The sequence below is a fragment of the Lemur catta genome, chromosome 17, assembly GCF_020740605.2.
Source record: "Lemur catta isolate mLemCat1 chromosome 17, mLemCat1.pri, whole genome shotgun sequence".
Taxonomy (NCBI): Eukaryota; Metazoa; Chordata; class Mammalia; order Primates; family Lemuridae; genus Lemur; species Lemur catta.
Genome location: NC_059144.1, coordinates 21,806,884 through 21,832,744, shown reverse-complemented (window position 1 = coordinate 21,832,744; position 25,861 = coordinate 21,806,884). Strand labels below are relative to the sequence as shown.

General features: G+C 53.9%; 1 protein-coding gene and 1 non-coding gene across 4 annotated transcripts in view; both read left to right on the top strand.

Moving 5' to 3' along the window:
• The window catches only part of DLGAP4 (DLG associated protein 4), a 126,664-nt gene that overhangs the window by 39,742 nt on the left and 61,061 nt on the right, over positions 1 to 25,861 (top strand). For 2 of the 3 annotated variants that reach the window (XM_045528651.1, XM_045528652.1), the window contains exons 2-6: positions 9,413 to 10,484; positions 13,237 to 13,478; positions 15,604 to 15,718; positions 18,705 to 18,755; positions 21,044 to 21,284. In XM_045528651.1, coding sequence (XP_045384607.1) covers positions 9,486 to 10,484; positions 13,237 to 13,478; positions 15,604 to 15,718; positions 18,705 to 18,755; positions 21,044 to 21,284 — 1,648 coding nt within the window. In that variant the 5' untranslated portion in view covers positions 9,413 to 9,485. Of the gene's footprint in view, positions 1 to 9,412; positions 10,485 to 13,236; positions 13,479 to 15,603; positions 15,719 to 18,704; positions 18,756 to 21,043; positions 21,285 to 25,861 lie in introns of those variants that run through there. The other variant, XM_045528653.1, reaches the window with a different exon arrangement.
• Positions 5,287 to 5,393, top strand: LOC123622990. The gene has a single exon (XR_006729719.1). It is a non-coding gene; the product is annotated as a U6 spliceosomal RNA (small nuclear RNA).

Sequence of the window (25,861 nt, the reverse complement as noted above, 5' to 3'; positions counted from 1 at the left end):
AGTGCAGGGAAGAAGCTCAAACCAGACTCACTTGCTCCATCTCAGCCACAGACCCCTCTTCCTCTGCCCTGTGTCCTCACGGTCCTTCATGCTTGAGATGAGCATATAATTCATCATCTAAACTGTGATACCTCTGAGAATGAAACAGAGCACCAACCACTGGGGACTCCAGGACAACAGGTAGAACCTGGGAAAGCCAGGATGGGTGTCACCCTCTTTATGTACCAACATTTGCAGAGTGCCAGCTCTGTACAGGGTCATTGCTTCTGCTTCAGAGGGACGCTTAGAGCTCCTTGGGCTGTTAGCTCTCGTCATGGGGGAGCCCAGAGGAGGCCTTACCTCCCGCTTGCAAGGTTAGGGAAGATTTCTTGGAGGAGGGGGTGTCTCCTCTGAGCTTCAAGGATGTCAGGCAGAGAACAAGGCTAGTGACAGTGTTCTCAGGGAGGTTCTTGGCAACAGAAACACCAGCCCAGCCCACCTGGGATTCACATATGGAGAAGCAGCAAGAAAGAGGTTTGGGGGGGCCCACAATCAACTCGTTTCTCTTCTGTTGGGCAGCCCCAACCCCCTTCAGCTCCCATCTCTTTGAAGTTTTATCTGTCAAACCACCTCATTCATTTAGCAGCTTTTACTGTGCACCTACTATGTACCGACTCTATGCTTAGCACCAGGGATGCAGTGGAAAACCAAACAGGTGTGTTCCCTCCTCTCTCAGAGCCCACCGAGCATGGGAGACATTAATCCAGCACACAAGCAACCAAGCAGGATAACTAGAGACGCTAATACATGTTTTGAAGGAAATCAGTAAGGGTGTTGAGAGACAGTGCAGGGGGATGGAGGTACCGGCTAGGCACAGGGGTCAGGAGGTGACCTTTTGGCCTCTGAGGAGGTGACATCTGAGCAGAGATGTGAATCAATAGAAGCAGCTGGATATGTAAAGAGTTGAGGGAGAAACGTTCAGGTGGAGGGAACAGCATGGGCAAAGGCCCTGCGGCAGGAAAGAGCTGGAAAATGCTGGAGAGAGAACTGTTGAGGCGTCCGGTGTGGCTGAGGCAGGACGAGGAGGCTGGAGTTTCGCCCGAGGATGAGGGGAGAGGAGACCTTGAAGCGATTTAGGGGACCTGGATGAAGCTCTTCCATCTGGGTTTTTTAAAGGATGACTCTGTGGTTCTTCCTCCTTAATCCCTTTGTTCTGAGAGTCTAGGAGCCCTTGGGTCTGTGTTTCCACCTGCCTTTTCTGTGTCTACCGCATGGAGATAAGTGCTGAGCCTGGGGCCCCTGTGACCTCTGATGTTTTGGCTGAGGCCAGGCAGGTTTAAATGGGGTGTGGTCACAGAGCAGCCCTGTCCCTGCGAAGCCCCGAGCCCCCAGATATGTGCCTCTCACCCCTGAGGAGCTGCGGCATCCACAGCCTGGGCCCTGTGTTCAGAGTTCGCGCCCAGGATGGGCCCAGGAACTCGTTTCGAGTGGCCATCTCCAAGTGCCGGAGGGGGCCTGAGGTCGGGGCAGTGTTAGCCACACGTCCCAAGAAGCCATGGCCTGCTATCTTGTTGACCAAACAACCAGTTGATTGAATGTCACGCTTTTCACACAGTTGCTATGGACACAGACTTAGGCTGGAAACAATTTGGACCTTGAATACACCAGGATTATGGAGCTGTCTTACATGAAAAGGATCCTGAAATCTCAACTCAGCCTGATGGGCAGGGCCCTGGAATGTGGGTCCCGAGTCAGACTCGGCTTCACACCCAGCTCCCCGTGCAACTGGCTGTGGGGCCTAGAGCAGGTGACTTGAGCCATCCAAGCTGCTGCTTCTCCTCCAACGGGGGTGTATTTGTGACCTGTTTCTGCATGACCAATCACTCCAAAACTTGGCAGTGGCTTCAAACAATAAACATGTATTATCTCACAGTCTCTGAGGGTCAGGAGCCCAAGAGCAGCATCACTGGGTGGTTCTGGCTCAGGGTGTGTCGTGAGGTTGTGGTCCATTTGTCAGCTGGGGCATCAGCCATCTGAAGTCCTAACTGAGGCTGGAGGATCCACTTCCAAGTGGCTCACTCATAAGGCTGGTGGGTTAGTGCTGGCCGTTGGCAGAGACCTCAGCTCCGCGCACATGGCCTTAGCGCTGCTCGAGTGTCCTCACAACATGGCGGCTCACTGCTCCAAGAAAGCAAAGCACGAGCTGCAGCGTCTTTCCTGATCAAGCCTCAGAAGTCACAGTCATTTCCATGATATCCACAGGTAAACCCTAGTCATATTGGTGGGGAGGGGGGTACATGAGGGCATAAATATGGAAGACGGGGACCACTGGGGTGCATCTTGCAGTCTGGCTACCATGACAGACTCATTTCCATGGGGTAGAATTGTAGTGAGGATCAAATGAGCTCACACATGTGAAGCACCTGATATTATAGTAAGCGCTCAGTAAAGGATCACAGCTCTCCCCCTTAGCTTGATTAGCTTGAGTGTAAAACCTACCACCCTGTAGCTGCCTCACTTTCTGCCGCATTTCTTGGCATCCCAGGACTTTCTGCTGCTCCTTCATTCAACACAAGCTGTATAAGCATCTCCTGTATCCAGGCCCCAGCTGGGTGCTAGAGACACAGCAGTGACCAAGGCACACCCTGCCCTGGCTGCTCCGGCTACTTAGGGCTACATCCAGGTGGTACAGCAGAGGTAGCTGGCGGGCGAGGGGCTGCTTTGGACAGTGTGGGTGGGGAGGGCCTCTCCAGAGAGTAGCCGGTGAGCTGAGACAACTGAACGCAGTTGTTGGGTGACAGACAGTGGGGACCTGGCCCCCTGCGGGGCTGCACAGGTGGTGAGAAGTGGTGGAGCTCTTGGGGATGTGGCGAAGGTCGAGTTGTTTCTGGAGTGTTTGCTGTTAATGGGCCATGGGGGAAAAGAGAGGAGTCAAGGATGCCTCCTGGCTTCTGAGCTTGGCAAAGCAGCGGGGACTGTTGCCGGGAGCTGAGTTGGGGCAGACCAGGGAAGGAACCAGCCAAGGCGGGTGGGAGATCAGGTGCTTGATCTTGGACCTGTCAGACATCCGGAGTGAGATGTCAGGGAGCCAGTTAGAGATGGAGTCTGGTGTTGGAGAGAAAGACTGGGCAGAAGATGTAAATTTAGGAGTTGTCAGATAGGTGGTGTTTAAAGCCACGTGTCGGGATGAGCTCAGCCAGGGAGAGAGCGTGCAGAGAGAGGAGCGAAGAGCAGCCAGTTCCTCTACGCTTAGACGTCAGAGGAGATGCCAGCAAGAGATGGAATAGGCGCGGCAAGACATGCAGGAGGAGAATGGGAGCGGTGTCCAAAGACAAGGTCGCAGTTCAATACAGCCTGCCTCTCTCCACCTTCACCCCTACCCCAGGCAGCACCGAGGCCCTGGGGCCCCATAGAACTGATCCTTCCCCTTCCACACATCATTGCTTTGGAGATCGAAGGCAGAGGCTGTGTCCTCCATGGACGGCTATGAACATCCCCAGAATGTCTGGCCATTGCACCCCACTTCATTTCCAGACCTTCATCACTTAACTCACCCCCCATGCCCCACTCTAAGTGTCTGTCTCTCCTTTACTGAAGGGCTCAGCATTAAGCAGGACTATCCCCTCCCTTCATTTAGACTCTCTGCTTCTGTTAATGCAAACTTAGAACTAGCCTTTCTGGTAGCAGCGAATAGAGAAGATATAGGTGGGGAATGGTAAGGGATCTGGGCTGGTAAAAGGGAAGGGCTATGAAGAAAGAAAGTGGGATTGGTAACAGCTGAAAAAGGGTTTGGGGTTAGATCAGTGAGTGTCTTGATGGCCACACCAAGGAGTTTAAACTGAGGAGGGAAGAGGCATCCACAGAAGGTTCTGGAATAAGGAATGATGCAGTCAGCTGAGCTTTGCTTCAGGAAGCGCCATGCTGGGTTCTGTTCCTGGCCTCGTCCCCAGTTGGCTCCCCCATGCTCCCAGGCCAACTCTGGCACCAGGATGAGGTGAGGTAGGGCAGGGAGGCCCTGCTCTGTGGCAGGCGGGGGTAGCAGCTGCAGACACAGAAGCATCATGGAACAGGGAGGGCTCTGGGGAGGCAGCAGCGTCACTGGTCCCTCCACGTTTCCATGAGGGCAATGAGGCTTATATTAATGAGAGGTAATTATGGCACCCGGATGGGCCTAAGTATAGCTCATTGACAAGGCAGCACAAGGCAGCCAGCTGCTTCCTCCTGCGAGGCCAAGGCCTGCCTATTTTAAGACCTCCCCAAGGTAAGGCTCCTGCCACCCTGGGTGTGGAGTGGCTGAGGGGCTGGTGCCCTATGGGCCAGGAGCCCTGCCCAAGGAGAGAGTCAGTGTGACCAGACCCTCAGACCATCCTCACTCAAAGCCCCCACTATCCAGAGACGGAAACTGAGCCCAGAGACGGGAGGGACCATCCTGGGTGACAGCAGATAAGCAGCAGCTTTAGGATTTGCATCCAGGTCCAACCGCATGCCCTTCCCACTGCACTGTCCCTAAACTGGAAGCTTTGGGCTGTCCCCACGAAGCACAGTAGAGTGGGGTGAGGAGGAGAATGCGACTGACACTTATTGGGCACCTACGTGCCAGAGGCTTTCATATGACATCACAGTTCATTCTCATCATTATCTTGAAAAGTAAGGATCACCAGCCCCGTGTTATGGAGTGAGAAACCGAGCTGAGGAGGAACAATGAAATCACCACATGTCCTGTAGAATCCAGTCTGTCCTGTCTTAGGTCAGGTTCCCCGGGAAGCAGACTGAGACGCTGAGGTTTGCATGCAGAAGTCTCTTGGGAACACCTGTGAGAGGGGAGGGGCGCAGGACCGGGTGGAGGGAGGAGTTGAACCTCGATGCCGACATCAGAGGCCTCAGCTAATCCACGGGGGACTCTGGGCCTGGGATGGCCCTTTAGGGTTGTCCTGAAGTGAGCAAGGGAGTCACGCCTTGGTACGCAAACACCAGCCAGTTACTGGATGCAGGGTGCCTTGGGTGTGGCATCCTCTTTTGGTTGAGAGCAGGTCCTGGCAGGAACTTGGCTATGAACTGTCAGCAGCCAGTGCTCGTGGCATCGGGAGGTGTGAGAGCACATCCATCCCTTTTTCATTCATCTGCCTCCCATAAAGGACTGGCTCCTGCCCTCAGGAAGGTTACGGAGACACGGACTCACTTTCTTTGTGGCATTAACAGGCCAGGCGGCGCGGGGGAAGGGAGGGCATCCGTGCTAATGAGGAAGGGCAGAGTGAGTGAGTGGCCAGTTCTGGGAAAGGAGAAAAACACTATCAAAAACCTACAGGGGTGCTCGTCTCGGCAGCACATATACTAAAATTGGAACGACACAGAGAAGATTAGCATGGCCCCTGTGCAAGGATGACATGCAAATTCGAGAAGCATTCCATATTTTTTCAATAATGTCAGTGAACGTGAAAAACCTACAGGAACAGAATGGGAGAAAATATTTACAAACCATATATCTGACAAGCATTTAATATCTAGGATACGTATAAAGAGCTCCTAGAACTCACCAACAAAAATGAAAAACAACCCAATTATAAAATGGGCAAAGGACTTAAATAGACATTTCTCCATAGAAGATATACAAATGGCCAATAAGCACATGAAAGCTGCTCAACATCATTAGTCATCAGGGAAATGCAAATCAAAACCACAATGAGATGCTAGTTCACACCTACTAGGATGGCTATAATTTTAAAAAAGGAAAATAACAAGTGCTGGCAAGCATGTGGAGAAATTGGAACCCCTATACATTGCTGGTGGGACTGTAAAATGATGCAGCTGCCGTGGAAAACAGTTTGGTGGATCCTCAAAAAGTTAAACATAGAATTACCATATGATCCAGCAATTCTACTTCTGGGTATAAACCCAAAAGACCTGAAAACAGGGAGTCAGGGAGATACTTGCACACCAATGTTCATAGCAGCATTATTCACAATAGCCAAAAGGTAGAAACAACCCAAGTGCCCATGGACAGATGAATGAATGGATAAACAAAGTGTGGTGTGTACATACAATGGCATTTATGCAACCATAAAACAGAATGAAGCTGTGATGCATGCTACAAAATGGATGAACTTTGAAAAGATTATGCTAAGTGAAATAGGTCAGACAAATGTTGCGTGAATCCACTTATTTGGAATATCTAGAATGAGCAAATTAATAAAGATAGAAAGTAGATTAGAAATCATCAGAGGCTGAGAGAAGGGAAAGAATAAGGAGTTCTTGCTTAATGTGCAGAGTTTCTGTTTGGAAACTGTTTGGGGTGATGAAAAGGTTTTAGAAATAGTGGTGGTGGTTGCACAACATCGTGAATGTACTTCATGACTCGTACACTTAAAAATGGTTAAAATGGCAAATTTATGTGACATAGCTTTTACCATAATAACAATATACCCTATGGGAAACAGGTAAATCCATAGATACAGAAAGTCGATCAGTGATTGTCAGAGGCTGGGATGAGGAGGAAACAGAATGACTGCTGACTGCGTACAGGTTTTCTTTGGGGATGACGAAATGTTTTATAACGAGATGGAGGGAGTGGTTACACAGCATTGTGAATGTAATTAATGTCACTGAATTGTATACTTTAAAATGGCTAATTTTATGTTGTATAAATTTCTCCTCAATTAAAAAAAAGGGGGGGACAAAACCTGTGGAGAGATAAAAATCTATGATATGCTGCCAAAAAGGTACTCAGGGGAAAATGTATAGCCTTTCTGGGACACATTTACTAGAATATAAAGAAGTCAGAAGATAAGTGAACTGAACTTCCAACTCAAAAAGGTAGAAAAAAATATTATCATAAAGTGTGCTGGATCCAGCTTTAGCAGGGAGTGATGGACAAGGTACCTTCCAGGAGGTGGTTTGAATCTCTAGAACTGCACTGTCCAACATGGTAGCCACTTGCCACATGTGCTGTTTAAATATAAATTAATTAAACTTAAATAAAATTAAAAATTCCGTTTCTCAGTTGCACTAGCTGCATGTCAGGTGGTCTGGGGCCACATGTGCCCGGAGGTTATCATACGGGACAGTGCACATCCAGGGAATGATGGACAAGAAACCAGCAAACGAGTAAGCATGCAAGAGTTTCCAAGAGCAATGAGGGGTGTGAAGAAAGTGCAGCAGGGTGACAGGCTTGGCCAGCAGGTGGGGAGTCAGCAATGGGGACGAGGCTGGGAAAGCTGGCAGAAGCTAGACCTTGCTGGACATCACCTCATACCGTCCCATCCTCCCCACCCTCTGCCCTTAGCTGGTGGGCGCACCCCCCACACTGTCCCCTTTCTTTGCAGACCCTCTAGTTTAGGATGGCCGGGGGGCTAGGGCTTACATTTAGAGTCGAGAACTGGGTTCCAGGCCTGGCCCTGTGTGGCCTTGCCATGTGGCCTTGTGGTGTCTGTGCCCCAAGCTGACACTCTTTGTCTCACAGGAGGCCGTGTGGCTGGAGCTTCGTGCAGGTCTAAAGGTCAGAGTCTAAAATGGGTTGCAGGGCCACATTCCTTCTGGAGGCTCTGGGGTAGAGTCTGTCTCCTTGCCTCTTCCAGATCTAGAGGTTGCCTGCATGCCATGGCTCGTGACCCTATGTCACTCTGACCTCTGCTTCTGTTGTCACCACATCTCTGACTCTGAGCTTCATGCCTCTTTTTTTTTTTTTTTTCTCAGACAGAGTCTTGCTCTGTCACTCCAGGTAGAGTGCAGTGGCATCATCACAGCTCACTGCAACCTCAAACTCCTGGGCTCAAGTGATCCTTCTCCCTCAGCCTCCCAAGTAGCTGGGACTACAGGCACATGCCATGACTCCTGGGGTCTCGCTTTGGCTCAAGCTGGTGTTGAGCTCCTGACCTCAAGTGATCGTCCCACCTCGGCCTCCTAGAGTGCTAGGATTACAGGTGTGAGCCACCTCGCCCAGCCATCATGCCTCCTTCTTATGAGGCCCCATGTGATTAGGTCGTGCCGTACAGATAATCTATGATAGTCTCCCCATCTCAAGATCCTTAACTTAATGACATTTGCAGAGTCTCTTTTGACAAGGTCATGGGCATATTTGGGGGCCATTATTCTGCCTTCCAGGCTTGGATTCAGCTATAGATCATGTGCTCTGACATGGCCCAGCCCTTCCAAGAGCTGTCCTACACCCTTGTCCTCACTTGCCCTGCTCCAGCAACACTGAGTCCTTGCTAATCTTTAGCCCACCAGGCATAGGCCAGACCAAGCCATGGGACTCCCCGAGCAGGGATGGGGGTGCCCAGAGCTTAGGAACCTTGCTGATCTCTCCTCTGCTCCATGGTAGACAGGAAGGTTAAGGCCCAGAAAAGAGAAGAGACTTGCCTGAGTTTGGGAATAGTATTTCCAGGATGGAAGACCCTGGGAACCAGTTAGTCCAACTGCTCTCATTTTATAGAAGAGGAAACTGAGGCACAGCAACTCCACCTAAATGCTATCCCTTGTGAGGCCTTGCTCTGCCCACCTACCCCTGAGGATGTGCCTGGACTGTCTGAGAACTCTGCTCCAGGCCGCCATTGCTGTATCCTGATTGGGCTGGTTGGCCTTTTCGGTGTCTGCATGTCCCAGCACCTAGGCCAGAGGTCACACTCAGTAGACATTTGGTGAAGGACAGAGTGGGTTTTTACAGGAGGTTTATATTTGATGTAAGGATTCCTCTGCTAAAAAAAAAAAGTTGGACAGTACTGTCCTCAGACCTGGGTAAGATGGGCCCCAGTACTGGGTCCTGTGCTTTAGAGGCCTCTCTGGTTCTCTAAAAGGCCACGTTCTTCTCCACAAGGCAAGGAGCATTCAGGAGCCCAGAGGACATGCTCCCCAGGAGCCTGCATCCCCCTGTAGACCACCCTCGGTCCTGGGGACCCTGGGATTCCCTGCCCAAATGACCCCAAGCCTACTTCCAGGGCTGGCACGGGATCCTCCCATGGGAAACAGACACTGCCCGTGGGACCATCCCAAAGCCCCAGGGATGGCTGTTTGGGGGGCATGTGGACAGAGCCTGGGTGTGGCCCGAGGTGCTCTCATGTGTGCGGCTCATGATGGTGACAGACAGGGTCAGGGATGGAAAGAGAATGAAAGGTGGGCAGCTCCCCTGCCCCTATGTTCCACCGTGGAATTCAGAAGAGACCAAGAACTCTCTAGTTCAAACCTGGCTTTCCAGGTTATTATGAGAAACAGTCATCAAGCTAGGAAAGTAGCACGTATTTTGTTTGTCCAACAGTTGGCTAGCTGTGTTGTCACTTTTATTTACACATAAAGTCCGTGGCCTCCACTCATACTCCTGTCCTCAGCCCCACAGCACGAAGGACAGACTCGCCACCTTCAGAGACGCCTCCAGCCCCGAGGGCTGGCCTTCCCCCACCGTCTCCTCCAATCCAGCTGACTCTTCTCTGTCTTCTCTCCCCAGGGTAGCTGCCGCCCGGGACAGGCCACCCGGGCGCCCCACTAGGGCAACGGCCCCTGCCCCTTGGGCCAGGATCATGAAAGGCCTCGGTGACAGCCGCCCCCGCCACCTCTCCGACAGCCTAGACCCACCCCATGAGCCCCTGTTCGCAGGGCCTGACCGCAACCCCTACCTGCTGTCGCCCACAGAGGCCTTCGCCCGCGAGGCCCGCTTCCCCGGGCAGAGCGCTCTGCCGGGGGACGGCCTCTTCCCACTCAATAACCAGCTGCCGCCGCCCAGCAGCACCTTTCCCCGCATCCACTACAATTCCCACTTCGAGGTGCCAGAGGAGAGCCCCTTCCCCAGCCATGCCCAGGCCACCAAGATCAACCGGCTGCCCGCCAACCTCCTGGACCAGTTTGAGAAGCAGCTGCCCATCCACCGCGATGGCTTCAGCACCCTCCAGTTCCCCCGTGGTGAGGCCAAGGCCCGTGGCGAGAGCCCCGGCCGCATCCGCCACCTGGTCCACTCAGTCCAGCGGCTCTTCTTCACCAAGGCACCCTCACTGGAGGGCACAGCGGGCAAGGTTGGTGGCAATGGCAGCAAGAAAGGTGGCATGGAGGACGGCAAGGGCCGGAGGGCCAAAAGCAAGGAGCGGGCCAAGGCCGGGGAGCCCAAACGGCGCAGCCGCTCCAACATCTCAGGCTGGTGGAGCTCTGATGACAACTTGGACGGTGAGGCTGGCGCCTTCCGCAGCAGCGCCCCAGCCTCTGGGCTGATGACACTAGGCCGCCAGGCGGAACGCAGCCAGCCGCGCTACTTCATGCACGCCTACAACACCATCAGCGGGCACATGCTCAAAGCCACCAAGAACAACACCACTGAGCTGACTGCCCCACCACCCCCTCCTGCACCCCCGGCCACCTGCCCCAGCCTTGGGGTGGGCACTGACACCAACTACGTCAAGCGGGGCTCCTGGTCCACTCTGACCCTCAGCCACGCCCATGAGGTCTGCCAGAAGACCTCAGCCACCTTGGATAAAAGCCTGCTAAAGTCCAAATCCTGCCACCAGGGTCTAGCCTACCATTACCTGCAGGTGAGTCTCTGCCAGGGTCAAGGGTGGGGTGAAGGCTGTGGGGGTGGCACCAGTTTTGAGGCCCAGCCATACCACAGATTCACTTGGGAAGTCGCTTCATCCTGGGCCTCTGTTGCTCAGCTATGAAAGGGGTGGCCAGGAGCACCTGCTAGTATGGGGGTTCCTTCCACTGGTCATGCTCTCGGCAGATATTGATTAGGGCCCTTCTGAGCCCAGCCCTGAGTAGGGACTAAAATATGAAGCCCTCTAGAAGACAAATCTGGAAGCCGTGCCATCCCACTGCCGTCGCGGGACCAAGTGCATGGCATTCTAATTGCCAGCCTCCTGCCAGCACCCCTGTCAGACTGGTGGCTCCTTGAGGACAGGGACCACATCTGATGCAGCCATGTGTCCCCAGGCCCAGGCCAGTGTCTGGCATGGAGGAAGTGTCAGGAAATGTGAGAGAGGGAGGGGTCGATGGGCAGACGGACAAGGAAGTGAACAGAGCTAGAAGTAACAAGACACAGTCCCCAGGATGAGGATGCTGGGCAGAGCGTGAGGGGTCAGCACGAGGGCTGCCGGAGCCTGGGAGGCCCTGGCCTCGGTGGGTGGATCAGCCACCTCCTTGCACGTGCTAGCGCTGAATGAGGCACGTATTATGCACCAAGGCCACACGGCTTGAAGGTGGCAGAAGGCTAAGACATCACTGTGGCTGCACATCCTGAGGGGTCTCAGGGGCAGGGCAAGTGGCTATGAACTGGATGACTCCTGAGGGCAGAGCCCAGGCTGTGGGTGGGGATCATGGGAAGCAGATTTCAGGTGGAAGGGGCCACTTCTGTGGCTAGTGAGTGCCTCGGCCCGGGGCATGTGAGTGCGGGCCGGGCTGTCCCTGGGAGCCTCATTAGATGCATTTTGCACCAGATGAACTTCTCAGTCTGACAAAGCCCTGAGCTCTGATCATTCCATGTAAAATTCTGGAGGCTATAGAAAGAAAGGCTATTTTTTTTTCAAGAGGAAGAAATTGAAATCTAGGAAGCATTTTATATATTGAGGGCTTTTGTTGCTCTCAGTCTGCTTCCTTACTTTAGAAACATTAGGGAAGGTGATGTGTGACTTGGCTCCATCTCAGAATCATATAGTTTGGTCTGATCATGTAAAGATGCCTCAGAAACACCACAAGCGGGTGGCCCTGCAGGCCCTGGGGTTTGTGCTGCCTGCTTGGGTGCAGAAGGTGAGTGGGTGTGGCCAGGAACAAGTTCTGAGCAGGGATGTGCAAGGCCACGTTCCCAGTGGACAGTTGGGGTAGTGGGGATTGAGGAGCAGGTGGTTTGGGGGGTAGAATGCACATCCCTAGAGACTGACTGGGCAGTCAGCTGGGGGGGGCAGTTACTGTAAGGCCAGTGGGGGTGGCAGCTGGGGTGGGCATCTGGACAGGACCCTCCCTCTACAGAAAGTTGGCTGCTGCCACTGAGGGCACAGAGAAGGGTACCTGTGAGGGTGTGATCAGGGAATGTGCATTTGTGTACATGATGGAGAGTTCGTGGGCATCATGGGGAATCCTGCAGCCCAGGGGAGGGTGTAAGCTCTCTGTGTGTTGAGGTGGGGACACCAAGAGGTGGCCGTATGTGGAGATGTGTGTCCACAGTGCCGCAGTTGCTGGTGTGAATGTCAGGAGGGTGTGTAGCAGTGAGGTGCGTGTACTCTGTATGCACGTGGTGCACATGTTGAGGGGTTGCCCATGATCAAGTGGCCACTGGTGTGTGTCCTTGGTGAGGTGTGTGGTGCACTGGGGGTACCTGCTGAGGGGCGTGGAGGGGAAGTGTATGCCTGCTCTGTACGTGTTAAGATATGTGCAGGTGGCGAGAGTGTTCACTCTGCACGAGCTGAGGCGCGTGTAAGTGCTGAGACGTGTTAATTCCCCACAGTGCCCGTGCACTGTGTGTACTTAGCCCTGTGGATTAAGGGGCTGAGGAGTGTAGGCTATGCCCTGCCCTGGAGCAGCCAGCACAGCCTGGCCTCAGAAGGGCAGGGGAGGTCCCCTTGGTTGGTTACCGCTGCCATAACCACTGGGGACTAGGGGACTGGGGCTGCCCTCACAGCTGTGACCTCACCTGCGTTTATTACAGCCTCATTCCACAGATAGAGTCCCTGAGGTTCGGATGGGAAAACTGGCCCTTTTTCCAGCTCACCACGTGGCTACCCCACTGGGCAAGCCCCTCTGCTCTCTGTACCTCAGTTTCCCCACCTATGGGACAAAGAATATTGATTGACTCTGGGATGCCACTCCCATGCTGATGTGCCAGGGTCCTCTGACCCCCATCCTAGGGTCAGGATCTGGTTCTGGGTCTGGGGCCCTCTCTCAGCAAGTGGCTTCCCTCTCTCAGGCCTGGTGTTCTCATCTGAGCAGGGGGGCCACATGCCATCCCCTGAGACAGACAGCTCGAGTGAAGTGGTGGGAACACCGTGGGGCTCCGTAAAGGCGGCTGCAGTGGAGGCCACTGTGACCACAGGGCCTAGGGCAAACCCAGCCTGGTATCTATGGAGAAATGTGAGGCTGGAGAGGGGCAGGGACTTGCTTAAGGCCACTCAGTGAAGCTGTGGCAGAGCGGGCTCTGGAACCCTGGTAATCCTCCCAGCCCAGGGCAGGAAACCCAGCACATGAGGCCAAACTCTCCGAGCTGGGGAGCAAGGAAGCTTCAGGACCCGGAGCTGGGGGTCCTCGTCCTCGGTGCATTTTCCAGGTGGCCCTGCTGAATCCTGTCCTCATCCCCAGGTGCCCGGCGGCGGCGGCGAGTGGAGCACTGCGCTGCTGTCCCCGCGTGAGACGGATGCCTCGGCAGAGGGGCCCATCCCGTGCCGGCGCATGCGCAGCGGTAGCTACATCAAGGCCATGGGTGACGAGGACAGCGACGAGTCCGGCGGCAGCCCCAAGCCTTCACCCAAGACCGCGGCGCGGCGCCAGAGCTACCTGAGGGCCACGCAGCAGTCGCTGGGAGAGCAGAGCAACCCGCGCAGGTGAGCGCGCGGCCCCGCCCCCTAGAGCCCTGCCCACTGGCAAGCCCTGCCCACTTGTGAGTCTTCCCCCTGAGAGGGCCACGCCCTTAAGCGAGCCCCGCCCCGTGAGAGCCCCGCCCACAGAGTATCCCCGTGAGCCCCGCCCCGTGAGAGCCCCGCCCACAGTATCCCCGTGAGCCCCGCCCCGTGAGAGCCCCGCCCTTCGGGTGAGCCCCGCCCACCGTGAGCCCCTCCCTGGAAAGCCTCTCAGTGAGTACCAGCCCCGCTCTCGGGCAAGCCTTGCCCCCTAGGTGAGCCGCTTACAGCTGTGTCCCATCCCTGGGAGCCTTGCCTTCCGTTAGGCCGCCCCGGGAGAGCCCAGCCCACAGATGAATCCCCGCCCTCAGCCTCAGATGCAGGTGAACTCTCTCCTATAATGATCCCGGCTCCCTAGGTGAACCCGCCCTCAGGTTGGCCCTCCTCCCTGAGGTCCTCATCCTTAGGTTGGCCCTGCACTCTGATGAGTTGACCCCAAAGAGCCCCACCATTTGGTGAACCACCCATGAGCCTGCCCACAGTTAAGTCCTGACCACAGGTGAGCCTCATCCTTTGGTAAGTCCCGCCCATAATGAGAACCACTCTGGGGTGATGGTCCAGGTAAACCCTGCCCACAGGAGCTGCATCCCAGGTAAGTTCCACTCCCGGAGGGGAACTGCCCCAGGGGACCTTCCTCTTCAGGTTAGAGAACCCTGCCCTTAGGAAGCCCATCACTGTCCCAGCACTGCCCAGGGAAGGCCAGAGCACCCTCTGCCCTTACCCCTGTAACCAATGAGCTCCAAGATTGGGGAAGGGGGTGAGTCCAGGAGCCAAAGAGAGATAGACAGCCTTCGCCTGCACCTCCACCCTGAAATTCCACCATTTGAGCCCCATCCTGTTGCTTTAAGACTTGGAAGAGTTAGAGGAAACAAGCTTGCTCCTAGCTCTTCAGCTACTGGGGTATGAGCCAAGGCTTCATGGAGGAGGTAGCCTGGGAAGACTGGGACAGAGGGAAGAGAGCAGGTCAGGTGACAGTGGCAGAGGCAGGAAGGGGACCATGCACTCAGAGCAGCCAGGAGTCCAATTGGCTGGGCAGAAGGCAGGGGCTGGCCCCAGCTTGGCATTCAGGACACTACCAGCCAGTCCCAGGTCTGTCCCTTCTGAGCCTCAGTTTCCCCATCTTCCCCATTTCAAAGGCTGAGCTGGATGATCTCTAAGACCCCTTCTACTCCTGAGATTGTAGAGGAATGACCAGTGGGCAGTCAGGTGGGTGAAGTGGGCAGGACTGGGACTCAGGCCTAGACTGAGAGGGAAGCTAACAGAAGCAGCTGCTGTTAGCACATGCCTGGCTGGCCGCTGTGCCTGACCCAGAGCACTGCATTCTGCATTACTGAGTCCTCACTGCCCCAGCAGGACACACTGTCACCCCCATTTTAGAGGTGAGGAAACTGAGACTTAAGCAAGGAATGGGGACTTGCCCAGGGTCACCCGGTGGAGAAGGCTGGTTTCCAGTCCAAGCCCATCAGTGTCAGGGGCCTGAGCTGTTGGATGCTTGGACTTTATCCTCATAACACAGGCTGGGAGAGGCCCAGGATTAGGTAGATGTGAGAAAGATGGAGGAGCTGAGGCCATCATCAGATAAGTGGTGAGTCTTTGGGGGCCTGGTAGAAGCCACTTGGACATCCCAGGGGAACTGATGTCCCTTGGGCAGCCCTAGCCTAAGGTCAAGGCTGTAGGCTTTGACCCACCTCCTCTGTCCAACCACTGGAATGTCCCAGACTTGCAGGGAGGTGAGGAGGGGGCTGTAAAATTGGGTTGGGCTGGGCCAGCCTCTGGCTTAAAACAGTCAAATGCAAGCTTGTGCTGCCACCTCGCGGCTGCAGTGGACATGACAGGTGAGGGCCACCTGTACATCACAGATAGTCAAGGCCTCTGAAAGCTCAGTGTTCTCCCCTTGCTCATTGCCCCCCACACTGCCCAGGCTGGCAGTGACTTCTATTTTTCCCTCTGCCACTGGATGACCTTGGCCAGTCTTTTACCCTCTGGGCCTCAGTTTCCCAGGCTGAACAATAGGTGGGCTGAGCCCCGTCTGCTCCCCACCCCCCACCAGGAGTCTGGACCGCCTGGATTCAGTGGACATGCTGCTGCCCTCCAAGTGTCCGAGCTGGGAAGAGGACTACACCCCTGTCAGCGACAGCCTCAATGACTCCAGCTGCATCAGCCAGGTGAGGGCGGCAGGCAGGCCGGAAGGTCCGGCTTGGGAGAGTCCTGACTCCCACCCAGGAGAAAAACAGACACCCAGGCCTGGCCCCTGCTGCGCGGTCCCCAGACGTCTACTCCGTGCTTGTGTTTGATCTTTGTTCCCGAAGCTGCCTGTGTGTGTCTCTGCTCCATGGACCATCCTGTGGCTGGAGGGCATGGTCATGGGGCCTGACCTACGACCCTGGGGGAGGCCCACAGCACTGCTGTTAATCCAGGCTGCCAGTATGCCTGTGGGCCTTGTCACCCCTATTGGGTTCAGAGCCATTAGGATAGAGAACTGGAGACCTGGGTTCGAGTCCCAGTCTTGTCACTGATGTTATGAACCCAGGACTAGTCACCTCCCCTCTTTGAGCCTCAGTCTCCTGATTTACCACAGGAGGGTTCTTGTGAGGGATAAGTGCCCAGCAAAGGGTAACTACTTTTATGGCCATCGTCATCTTGTTGTGTGACCTCAAGCAAGTTACTTCTGTACTCTGGACCTCTGTGTCCAGCTGCCTGGTGGAAAGTTGGCCTCCAGGGTGCAGCCAGCTCTGCCTCTAACAGGGATGAGCACACTCTGCTGCACTTTGAATTTACATGCTACTCACTCAACCATCAGCTCCTTGAACCCTCACAGCCACCCCCAGAGGTGACCTTATTATCCATATCCCCACTTCACAGATGAGGAGACTGAGGCTCAGAGAGATGAGGTCACACAGGTAGGAAAAGGCAAAGCTTGGGAGGGAACTAGGGCTGTCCCAGACCTGGACCTCAGCCCCTGCTGTGTGCATAGTACTTTGGGGTTTGCCGAGGGAGATCCGGCCAAGGCTTGAGGGCTCCCTGCGCGCTGTGGATGGGGAGATGAGGCCCAGAGGGGGCAGACACCCGCTGGTGGTCACACAGTAGGCAGTGGGGCAGCCAGGTGCAGACCCAGCCTCCTTTCTGCCGTGGCCCCACTATGTGCAGGTCTGTGACCGGAGCTAGTAGGTCGCTTAGAAGGCTTTGGGAGCCAGGGTCCAGCCCTCCAGACACCAAAGTGTCTGACCTCAGATGTGGGGAGGGGAAGAGCACCCCAGCCTATGGGACCTTCTGCCCCTGCCACCCTCATCCAGGCCCCTGCAAGTCTCACCTGAACAGCTGTCCTGGCCACCTCCAGTCTATACTCAGAGGCCAGAGGAAGCTTGTCAAAGATGTAAATCATGTCATCCCAGCACTTTGGGAGGCCAAGGCAGGAAGATTGCTTGAGGCCAGGAGTTGGAGACTGCAGTGGGCTATGATGATGCCACTGCACTCTAGCTGGGCAACAGAGCCAGACGCTGTCTCAAAAACAAAACACAGGCCATGCGCGGTGGTGGCTCACGCCTGTAATCCCAGCCCTCTGGGAGGCCGAGGTGGGTGGATCGCTCGAGGTCAGGAGTTCGAGACCAGCCTGAGCGAGACCCCGTCTCTACTAAAAATAGAAAGAAATTATCTGGCTAAGTAAAAATATATATAGAAAAAATTAGCCGGGCATGGTGGCACATGCCTGTAGTCCCAGCTACCCGGGAGGCTGAGGCAGAAGGATCGCTGAAGCCCAGGAGTTTGAGGTTGCTGTGAGCTAGGCTGACGCCACGGCACTCACTCTAGCCCGGGCAACAAAGTGAGACTCTGTCTCAAAAAAAAAAAAAAACCACAAAGGAGTACATCAAATCATGCCATGCCCCTGCTCCAAACCCTCCCATGGCTCTCACCTCACCCTGAGGGAAAGCCAGAGTCCTCATTAGGACCTGCCTCCCTCTCAGACCCTGTCCCTCGCCCTGCCCCAGCCACATGGGCCTCCTTTCTGCTTCCCACACTCCAGCGTGCCACCTGATTCCTGCCCCAGGCTCCCTGTGTTTGCTGCTCCCTCCACCAGGAGCTCTTTTCAAATCTTTGCACAGCTCCTTAGGTTTCAGGTATTGGCTCAAATGTCACCTCCCCAGAGAGGCCTTCCCTGGTCACTCTGTCTAAAGTAGCCCTCCCAGGCACTGTTCCCTTACCTTGCTTAACTTATCGCTGCCTGGAATTATGAAAGCTTGCTTATTTACATATGTCTGCCTCCCTTTTATGACTGGGATCTCCCTGCAGGGCCCCAGCACCTGGCACGGAGCCTGGCATGGGGCAGATGTCCAGTAGGTGCTTGGGCAGTCTCTCCCTTCCCACCGTGTCCTCTTGTCTCTAAGTCTTCCTGTCCATTCGTACCTGTCACTCTATGTTCTCTCTTTGTCCTGTATCCCCTCATTCACATTTTTCTGAACTCTCTGCAGTGTGCCTCCATCTCCATGTTTCTCTCTGTGTCTGTCTGTCTCTCCAACACACCCCATATCCACCCCCCACCTGGCCCTGGCACCTGGAACACCTCTGCCTTTTGGCTACACAAAAAGGCTTATGGAATCGGCCAGGCTGGGGGCCCCAGCAGGCCTCACCACCTGCTACCCAGCCCCAGCTGTCTCCTAGTCCAAGGTCCTCTGACCACCCCCCCAAACCTTTACTCCCAGAGGCTTGAGTACCAAGCCACATATGTGGCCCCAAAGTCAGGGATATCCCAGCCTGGGCAAGGGAAGGCCCTGGGCTCCATCCCTATTCTGTATTTCCAGGTGGGCTGGCTGCCCAGGTGAGAGGCAGCAGACAGAGCATCCTTGGTCCCAGGGGCAAGACCAAGAGAAGGACTTATAAATCGCAGAGAAGTCCTCAGTAATGCCCAGCCCCAGAAGCAGTGAACCTCCCATGCCTGGAGGAAGCCAAGTGAGACCTCCCAGCAGCTGGGTCCCAGCCAGTCTAGGGAGGAGGTTGGACCAGCCAGCCTAAAGTTCTCTTCTTCTTCTTTTTTTTTTTTTCCCCTAAGTGAAGGACATCAGAAAAAGCCTCAAGTTCTCTTGCAGCTGAGCCTGAAGACCCCACCCCAGCCCCAGCCGTGGTCCTCCCATAACCCTCACCCTCTCTTTCCTGCAGATTTTTGGACAGGCCTCCCTGATCCCCCAGTTGTTTGGCCATGAGCAGCAGGTCAGTATGTTTCCTTCTCTTGCACCCCAATCCCAGATCCCAGGGCTGGGCTTTAGGCCTGCGGTCTGAGTGGCCCCATCAGCCGGCCCGCACTGGAACAGGCACAGCGTCACCAGGAAAGCCACCTACAATGCGGATGGAGTTGGGGCTCACATTGGTGTCCTGGCACCTCCACTTCCTTACCCCATCACTTCACTTCTCTGTGCCTCAGTTTCCCCTTCTCAAAAATGGGGAAGAATGAACTAGCAATGGGTGGGGCAAGAACTAACCCCAGGATAATGAGAGGCATCCCCTGAAATCTTCTGGCTCCTCCTTCTCCTTCCCCAAAGCCTGGGTCAGGCCCAGGGAGACTGTTTATTTGGACAGGTTGGGGGCTGGGGTTGATGGCATTAGCTTCTGTGTCCCAGCCTCTAGATCCCCAGTAAGTCCTCAGTGATCCACATACCAGCAGCACTGACCAGCCGACCGTTCCCCAGAGCTTTGGGAGCAGCTTAACCAACATTTATAAACTCCACGTAGATGCCTGTACTCATAGCTACAGGTTACCAGGTGCTTACTGTCGTGGGTGCTATCCTCAGCACATGACATGAATTATCTCATTTAATCTTGACAATAGCCCTATGGAATTGGGACTATAAATAGCTCCATTTTACAGATGGAGAAACCAAGGCACAGAGTGATTCAGTGACTTGCCTGCATTCTTATTGCAAGGAAGTGGTGGACCCAGGATTAAACCACTCAGCAGTCTAGTTCTGGAGCTGTGCTGCCACTGTGTGTTCCCAAAGCACAGCCTCGTTGCCCTTGGCAGTCAAAGGGGTCTCTCAGTGGACTTCAGGTTGCAGCTTTGGAGGATAAACACCTATCTCTTGAATACCTGCTCCCAGTGAATTTGGGGTTTGCCATGTAGCCTATATTTTAATTTATTAGCACTATCCAGTAGAACTTTCTGCAATGATGGAAATGTTCTATAACCCACGCTATCCAATAAAGTAGCCACTAGTTATATGTGGCTCTTGAGCAAGTCAAATGTGGCTAGTATGACTATGGAACTTTATTTAATTTTAATTAATTTAAACCTAAACAGCCACACATGGCTAGTGGCTGCCATATTGGATAGTGCAGATTTAGACCTTTCCATACACCCTCTGGATTGGGTGACGACCCACCTATTTGTTTGACCTGCAGTCTCAGATGAGGACACATTTCATGTGAATGAAGGGAAACTGACCCAGAGAGGATAGCAATGGCCTGAGGTCACACAGTGGGTGGGACAGAGCTGGTCCCGGGCCCAGATCCATCTTTTCCTCCACGTGGCGCTCAGTCAACATGTGCCCCTTGTCCCCTGGCCCAGGCCTCTCCCTCAGGACCTCCACCTGTGTCCGTCTTTGACCAGCTGGCTCCCCAGCTTATACTCTATGGTCCTCAGTTACCAACATGGCCAGAGACATGAGTCAGACAGCCTTTCCAGTACTGTGTGGATGGTGAGACCCCTCAGTGCTCACATGCCCAGCTTGAGATTTGCAGGGTCCTAAGACAGTCATCTCTAGAGGGACAATTAGGAACTATCTAGATGAAGTTGAACTAGATGCAAGATGGCAAATGGCATACATACGACCATTCTTCATACTGCCCGTGGCAGACATCACTAATCAATCCTCATTGCCACGCTACCCTCACTCCAGACTATTGCATCAGCTTCATCTCTGGCCTCTGCCTCCATTCCAGACCCTCTCCCCAACATCCGTTCTGTACACCAGGGCTGGATTAATCTTCCCTAAATACACATTTGGTGTATTGGTTCTGTGCCTTCTTCACTGGGTAACCCTGGCGAGTGTCTTTTCTTCATTGGCCTTCAGTTTCTTTGCTTGTGAAATGAAGGGACTGGACCATAAGATGGTAAATATCCAACATACCTACCATTTTCCAACACTCAGGACAGACTTTACTAATTGATTATAGACCTCTTACATACTGATTTCAGATGTGACCTTAAAATCTGCTATCAGTCAATCAGAGTGGACATGCAGATATAATCTAGTTAATATCCTGCAATATCCCAACTTTCTCCTCATTGTAGAGATGGGAAAATTGAGGCCCAGAGAGGTGAGTGGGGAGTTTCTTTCTCAAGGGCTTCATCTGTCCATCTATACCCTGAGTAAGATGGGAGGTGGGGTGGGCTGAAGCGAGGCCCCAAAGTCTGTCCAGCCCCGCAGCTGAGCCCACCACCAAGCACCCCTTCCCCCAGGATGGGCAAAGGTGGCCCCCAACACCTGCCTTTGCCTGGACAGGTACGGGAGGCAGATCTGAGTGACCAGTACGAGGCGGCCTGTGAGTCAGCCTGCAGCGAAGCAGAGTCGACAGCGGCAGAGACGCTCGACTTGCCACTGCCCAGCTACTTCCGCTCCCGCAGCCACAGCTACCTGCGCGCCATCCAGGCGGGCTGCTCGCAGGAGGAGGACAGTGTCTCCCTGCAGTCCCTCTCCCCCCCACCCAGCACTGGCAGCCTCAGCAACAGTCGCACCCTTCCAAGTGAGTACTGTTATGGGGGGAGGGTTTGTTTTCTTTGCAAGGGGACCCTAGGGACCATGCCTGGTGGGCAGCCTCTGGGGATGGCTGGGAGCAAAAGCAGAAGGTCTTGGGGCTGAACTTCCGAGCAGTTGCTGAACTGGAGCGCAAATGGGGGTCACAGAGGCAGATGCCACCCTAGTGGGGGGTGGGAGGTGTTGGAGGGGGCTGGAGCTTGTGGGACTCTTGGTTGCTCCCTGGCTTAGAGCAGCCACCTGCCTGTAGTCCAGGCTTACTGAAGCCCCACCTACCTGTTGGGATTAGTTCGGTAGGCACACCTGTGGGGGGGAACCTACAGGGAGGCAGAGCCTGCAGTGACAGGGTGGGGTCTGCGGTGAGCCTTCTCAAAGGGATGCGCTTGCAGTTCCTCTCATCCTCACAATCAGGAAATACCTTCTGGATTCTTGTTCTAAATCATCTGAAGATAACCCATGTGTGATCAGAGAAAAAAGGGGGACGCTGTGTGACTGAGCAAGCTATGAAATAATAGAAAATCAAGACCAAGGGAAAACAGCACAATTTCTCATACAGTAGGGAGAGTTTTGAGCTTGCTCTGGCTGGCTAGTGCTCCTCTCTGAGCCTCAGTTTCCCCATCTACAAATTGAGGGGATAAGCCAGATCCCGGGTCTGGCTGTTATTACTGGTTCTCAGACTTGACTTTGAGCTTCCTGAAAATTAAAAGCAATTGGGGTTGGATTGTTGTAGGAAGAGAGACAATTGCTTCAGGTGTTCCACTAGTGTTTGATGTAAATAAATGAACTTGAATCCCATAGATATTCTATACACAGGTAACCAACTTATTGACTGAATGAACTGGTCTTTGCAGTGGGCAGAGCCACAGAAAACTGTCTCACTGTTGCTTTTCACACTCTCACTGGTCGCCCTGCCCTGCCCTTGGGTGATATCTGGGGCAGATCCCTGAGCTTTTCCAGCCACTTTTAGAACTTAAGGAACAGTTTCAGATATTAAGAGTCCAGTCTGGTCTAATTTCAGAATTTCAGTCCCGTCCACCTCAAATGTCATGCACCTGCAGCTAGGGCTTGGCTGGGCTGGGCAGGCCGCAGGTGGGGAGGGAGTGTGGTGAGTGTCTTCTCTGTTCCTCACTCGGTGGCTGTCTCTGGTTCCTTCGGGTGGGAAGGGAAGGTGGCTGGGCAGGTGTTGTCTGGCATCAGGGCTCTGACTTTCTGCCCCGCTGCAGGGCCCTCCTGGTGCCTTCTTTCCTGGCATGGGCAAGTCTCATTCAGCCACCACTGCTCATTCTCTCTCAGTGGCTCCATCTGGTGGGGCCCTCCTCCTCACTCAGCCTCTTCTTGCTGGGGGCCCTGGCCCTGCTAGCCAGGCATCTTGGGTAGAATCCTCTGAAGACCACTCCAGCCCCACTTTCTCCCTCAGTGACCACTTAACCCATTTGAAAACGAGGGACTTTGCCTTGTGGAACTCTCAAAGGATGGACTGGTCTGCTACAGCCTTCCTTCCAGACCTGCTGTCACAGGTAGCCCTGCCAGCCTCCCCACTTCAGAGGTCTCTGAGCAGGAGTTGAGGCCAAGGTTCTGTGGCCTCCATGTCCGGGGGAGCCCTGCCAGGTACTCCGCCACAGTCCCACAGGAGCCTTGGGCAAAGGTTCACGTTCCCCATGTCCTCTCGCCCATGAGAAGTTCTCTAAGCATGAGGCCTGGTGGGACAGATAGCACCACTAGCAATTCTCTTCAGATAAACCCACACTCACCAATTTCCCCAACCCCAATCACTCATGAATGGACTACACAAGATAAGGGATGGGCTACTTATCCCAGAACTGCTTTGGTCCCTATGAGGTCAGCTCTTGCTACAATAATGCTGCATAAGAAGCAACACAAAATCAGTGTTGTACAACAATTGACATTTATTTCTTGCTCCCAAGTTTGTCAGCTAGGACAGCTCTGCTCCACATGTCTCCCATCCTCCTCCTGGGACCAAAGGGTACTCTAGAATCAGGAGCTTAGCCAGGGAATGTTCTTCCCATAGCAGGGGCAGAAGTATAAGAGGGCAAACTTCACTATACAAGTACATTTCAAATCTCTCTTTGTGTCACATCTACTAACATTTGGTTGGTCAAAGCAAGTCACATGAGTCCAAAGCCAAGGTCCAGTGAAATACATTTCACCTTCGTGTGGGAGAAATTGAGGTTACATAGCAAAAGGCATGACTACAGGGAGGGACTGAGAATTCAGGCTAATAATTCATTCAAACATAGCACCCCAACACATCCTGTATGGATGACCCAGCATTTGGCTTTACATATAGGGACGTGAAGGCTCCAGTTATTCTCAGTTTGGGGGCTTTAGCCCAAACCCAGATAAAGATTATGTCACAATATCTCACACCTACCCAGAAATGTGTGCACATATTTACCTACTGTTACACATATATAAAGTTTTGTACTCCTAGACCTACATATAATATGAAAACATATGTAAAAACACTGTACTGATATTCTCATATGTATACACATATGTCTAATATTGACATACACCTGCGTACACACTCACGTACATGTGTGTCTTGCCTGTGGGGAAATCATGCCTCTTGAAGATTGTGGCTACCACAAAATTTATCCTCCCAAGTTTCCCAGGTCAGCCCACCCTCCAGGCCACCACAGCGACCATGACATACTTGCTTCTCTTTCCTCTACCCTCTGATCCCTCATGCTCAGCAGGTAAACTCACCTACCTCACAGGGAAAACCAAAGCCACCAGATTTTCAAGTCTGTGGCCAGAGCTATAGCTGGTCCATATGATACTTTTGTGCTGAATTAAGAAAGGGCGTTTCTCCTTAAGACACTTAACTACCATCTGTTGAAAAGCTATCGGCTGGGCACAGTGGCTCATGCCTGTAATTCCAGCACTTTGGGAGGCCGAGGAGGGAGGATCACTTGAGGCTAGGAGTTTGAAACCAGCCTGGGCAATAGCAAGACCCTGTCTCTACAAAAAATTTAAAAAAAAAAAAATTAGCTGTGCGTAGTGGCACGTGCCTGTAGTTCTCCAGAGGCTAAAGCAGGAGGACCGCGTGAGCCCAGGAGTTGGAGGTTGTAGTGAGCTGTGATCGTGCCACTGCACTCTAATCTGGGCAACGAAGTGAGACCCTGTCTCAAAACAAACAAACAAACAAAAAAACTATTGAAATGTACAGTTTCTATTAGAATAAGGTCCCTTATTTCCATCTGCCAGAAATTTGTCATAATAATTATATCTAATTCAATAATATCTATGTTGTAAATGGCACCCCCCCTTATGTGTGGCATCCTTACCAGTGTAAAACTTGTACAGCCATACATGACAAGCCTGTGTGTGATCACCTCCCCCACAGACACACACAGGCACATCCTTGCTCAGCCACTGTCTCCCTGCAAGGGTCACCCCTGCCCAAAAGGCACCCCTCCTCCTCAGTATGTCTCAAGGAGTGAGCCGTCAGACCCACCCGCCCAGGGCTGAGGGGCATGAAAGCTCTTTGTCCCTCTCACATGGGCACAGATGCACTGAGGCGGGTGGGGTGGGTGTGGGTGAGGGGCAGTTATTGAGACAGTGAGAGCCTGGCAGGAGCCAGACCCTCTTGAGTGGCCATGGGCAGGGCACAGAGCTGCCCACCCACCCGCCCCCCATGTGGGTCTGGCCAGCTTCCCAGCTGACAATGCTGCTACTGCCACCCCCTCTCCCTCCCCCTGTCTGACCCAGATTCCACATTCCACAAATAGCTCTGGCAGGTGACTGGCAGGCGGGGGCAGCTCCAGCTGGGATGGTGGAAGAAGCAGCAGCTTGGCTGTCTATGCGTGCCCCTCCCAGCCAAAGGACCTACCTGGGAGGGAGCACAGGGGTGCCCTGATCCTGCCTCTCCCTTCTCTGCACCTCTGAGAAAGAGGGGAAAAAAGAACATAGCAAAGCCTCCCTCCTCCTCCCTTCTCTTACTGTGCCCATCTCCTCCCTTTCCTTCAGCCTCCCCTCCCCCTCCTCTCCTTCCCTCTCCCCCCACCATCTTTGCCTTCCGTCTGTCTCCCTCAGTCCTCTGTTTCTCTTCCCACCCTCTCTGCCTTCCTTCCCTCTCAGTTTCTGGCCCTCCTCCCTCCCCATCCTCCCTTTCTGTGTCTCTCCCGCTCCCTCTGAATCACAGGAGAGACCGTGACATCACCCCAGGGCCTCAGAAAGCATGAGGTGTGAGCTGCAGGGTGCACCCCCAACTCCTCCCAACTCTCGCACCTGCACATGTGCACACATGTGCAGGCACACGCACCCGCTCAGACACTTGGGGTCATTCCCTGGCAGTGCTTGAGGCTCCAGGCTGAGCTGGGATAGGTTCCAGGCCTGGGGAACACCCTTGCTCCTTGCTCGGGGACCCTGAGTTCTAGTTTCAGTTCTGCTGTGTCACTCTGAGTGGGTACCTGCTCCTCCCTGGGCCTCAAATTCTCCATCTGTGTGGTGAAGCTTGGGTTTGGGGGGCCCCAGGCACCTCCCACCTGTGCCCATCTAGTCACCAGCTGTTCTGCCCTCCCTTCTCTGTCTCCTCTCTTC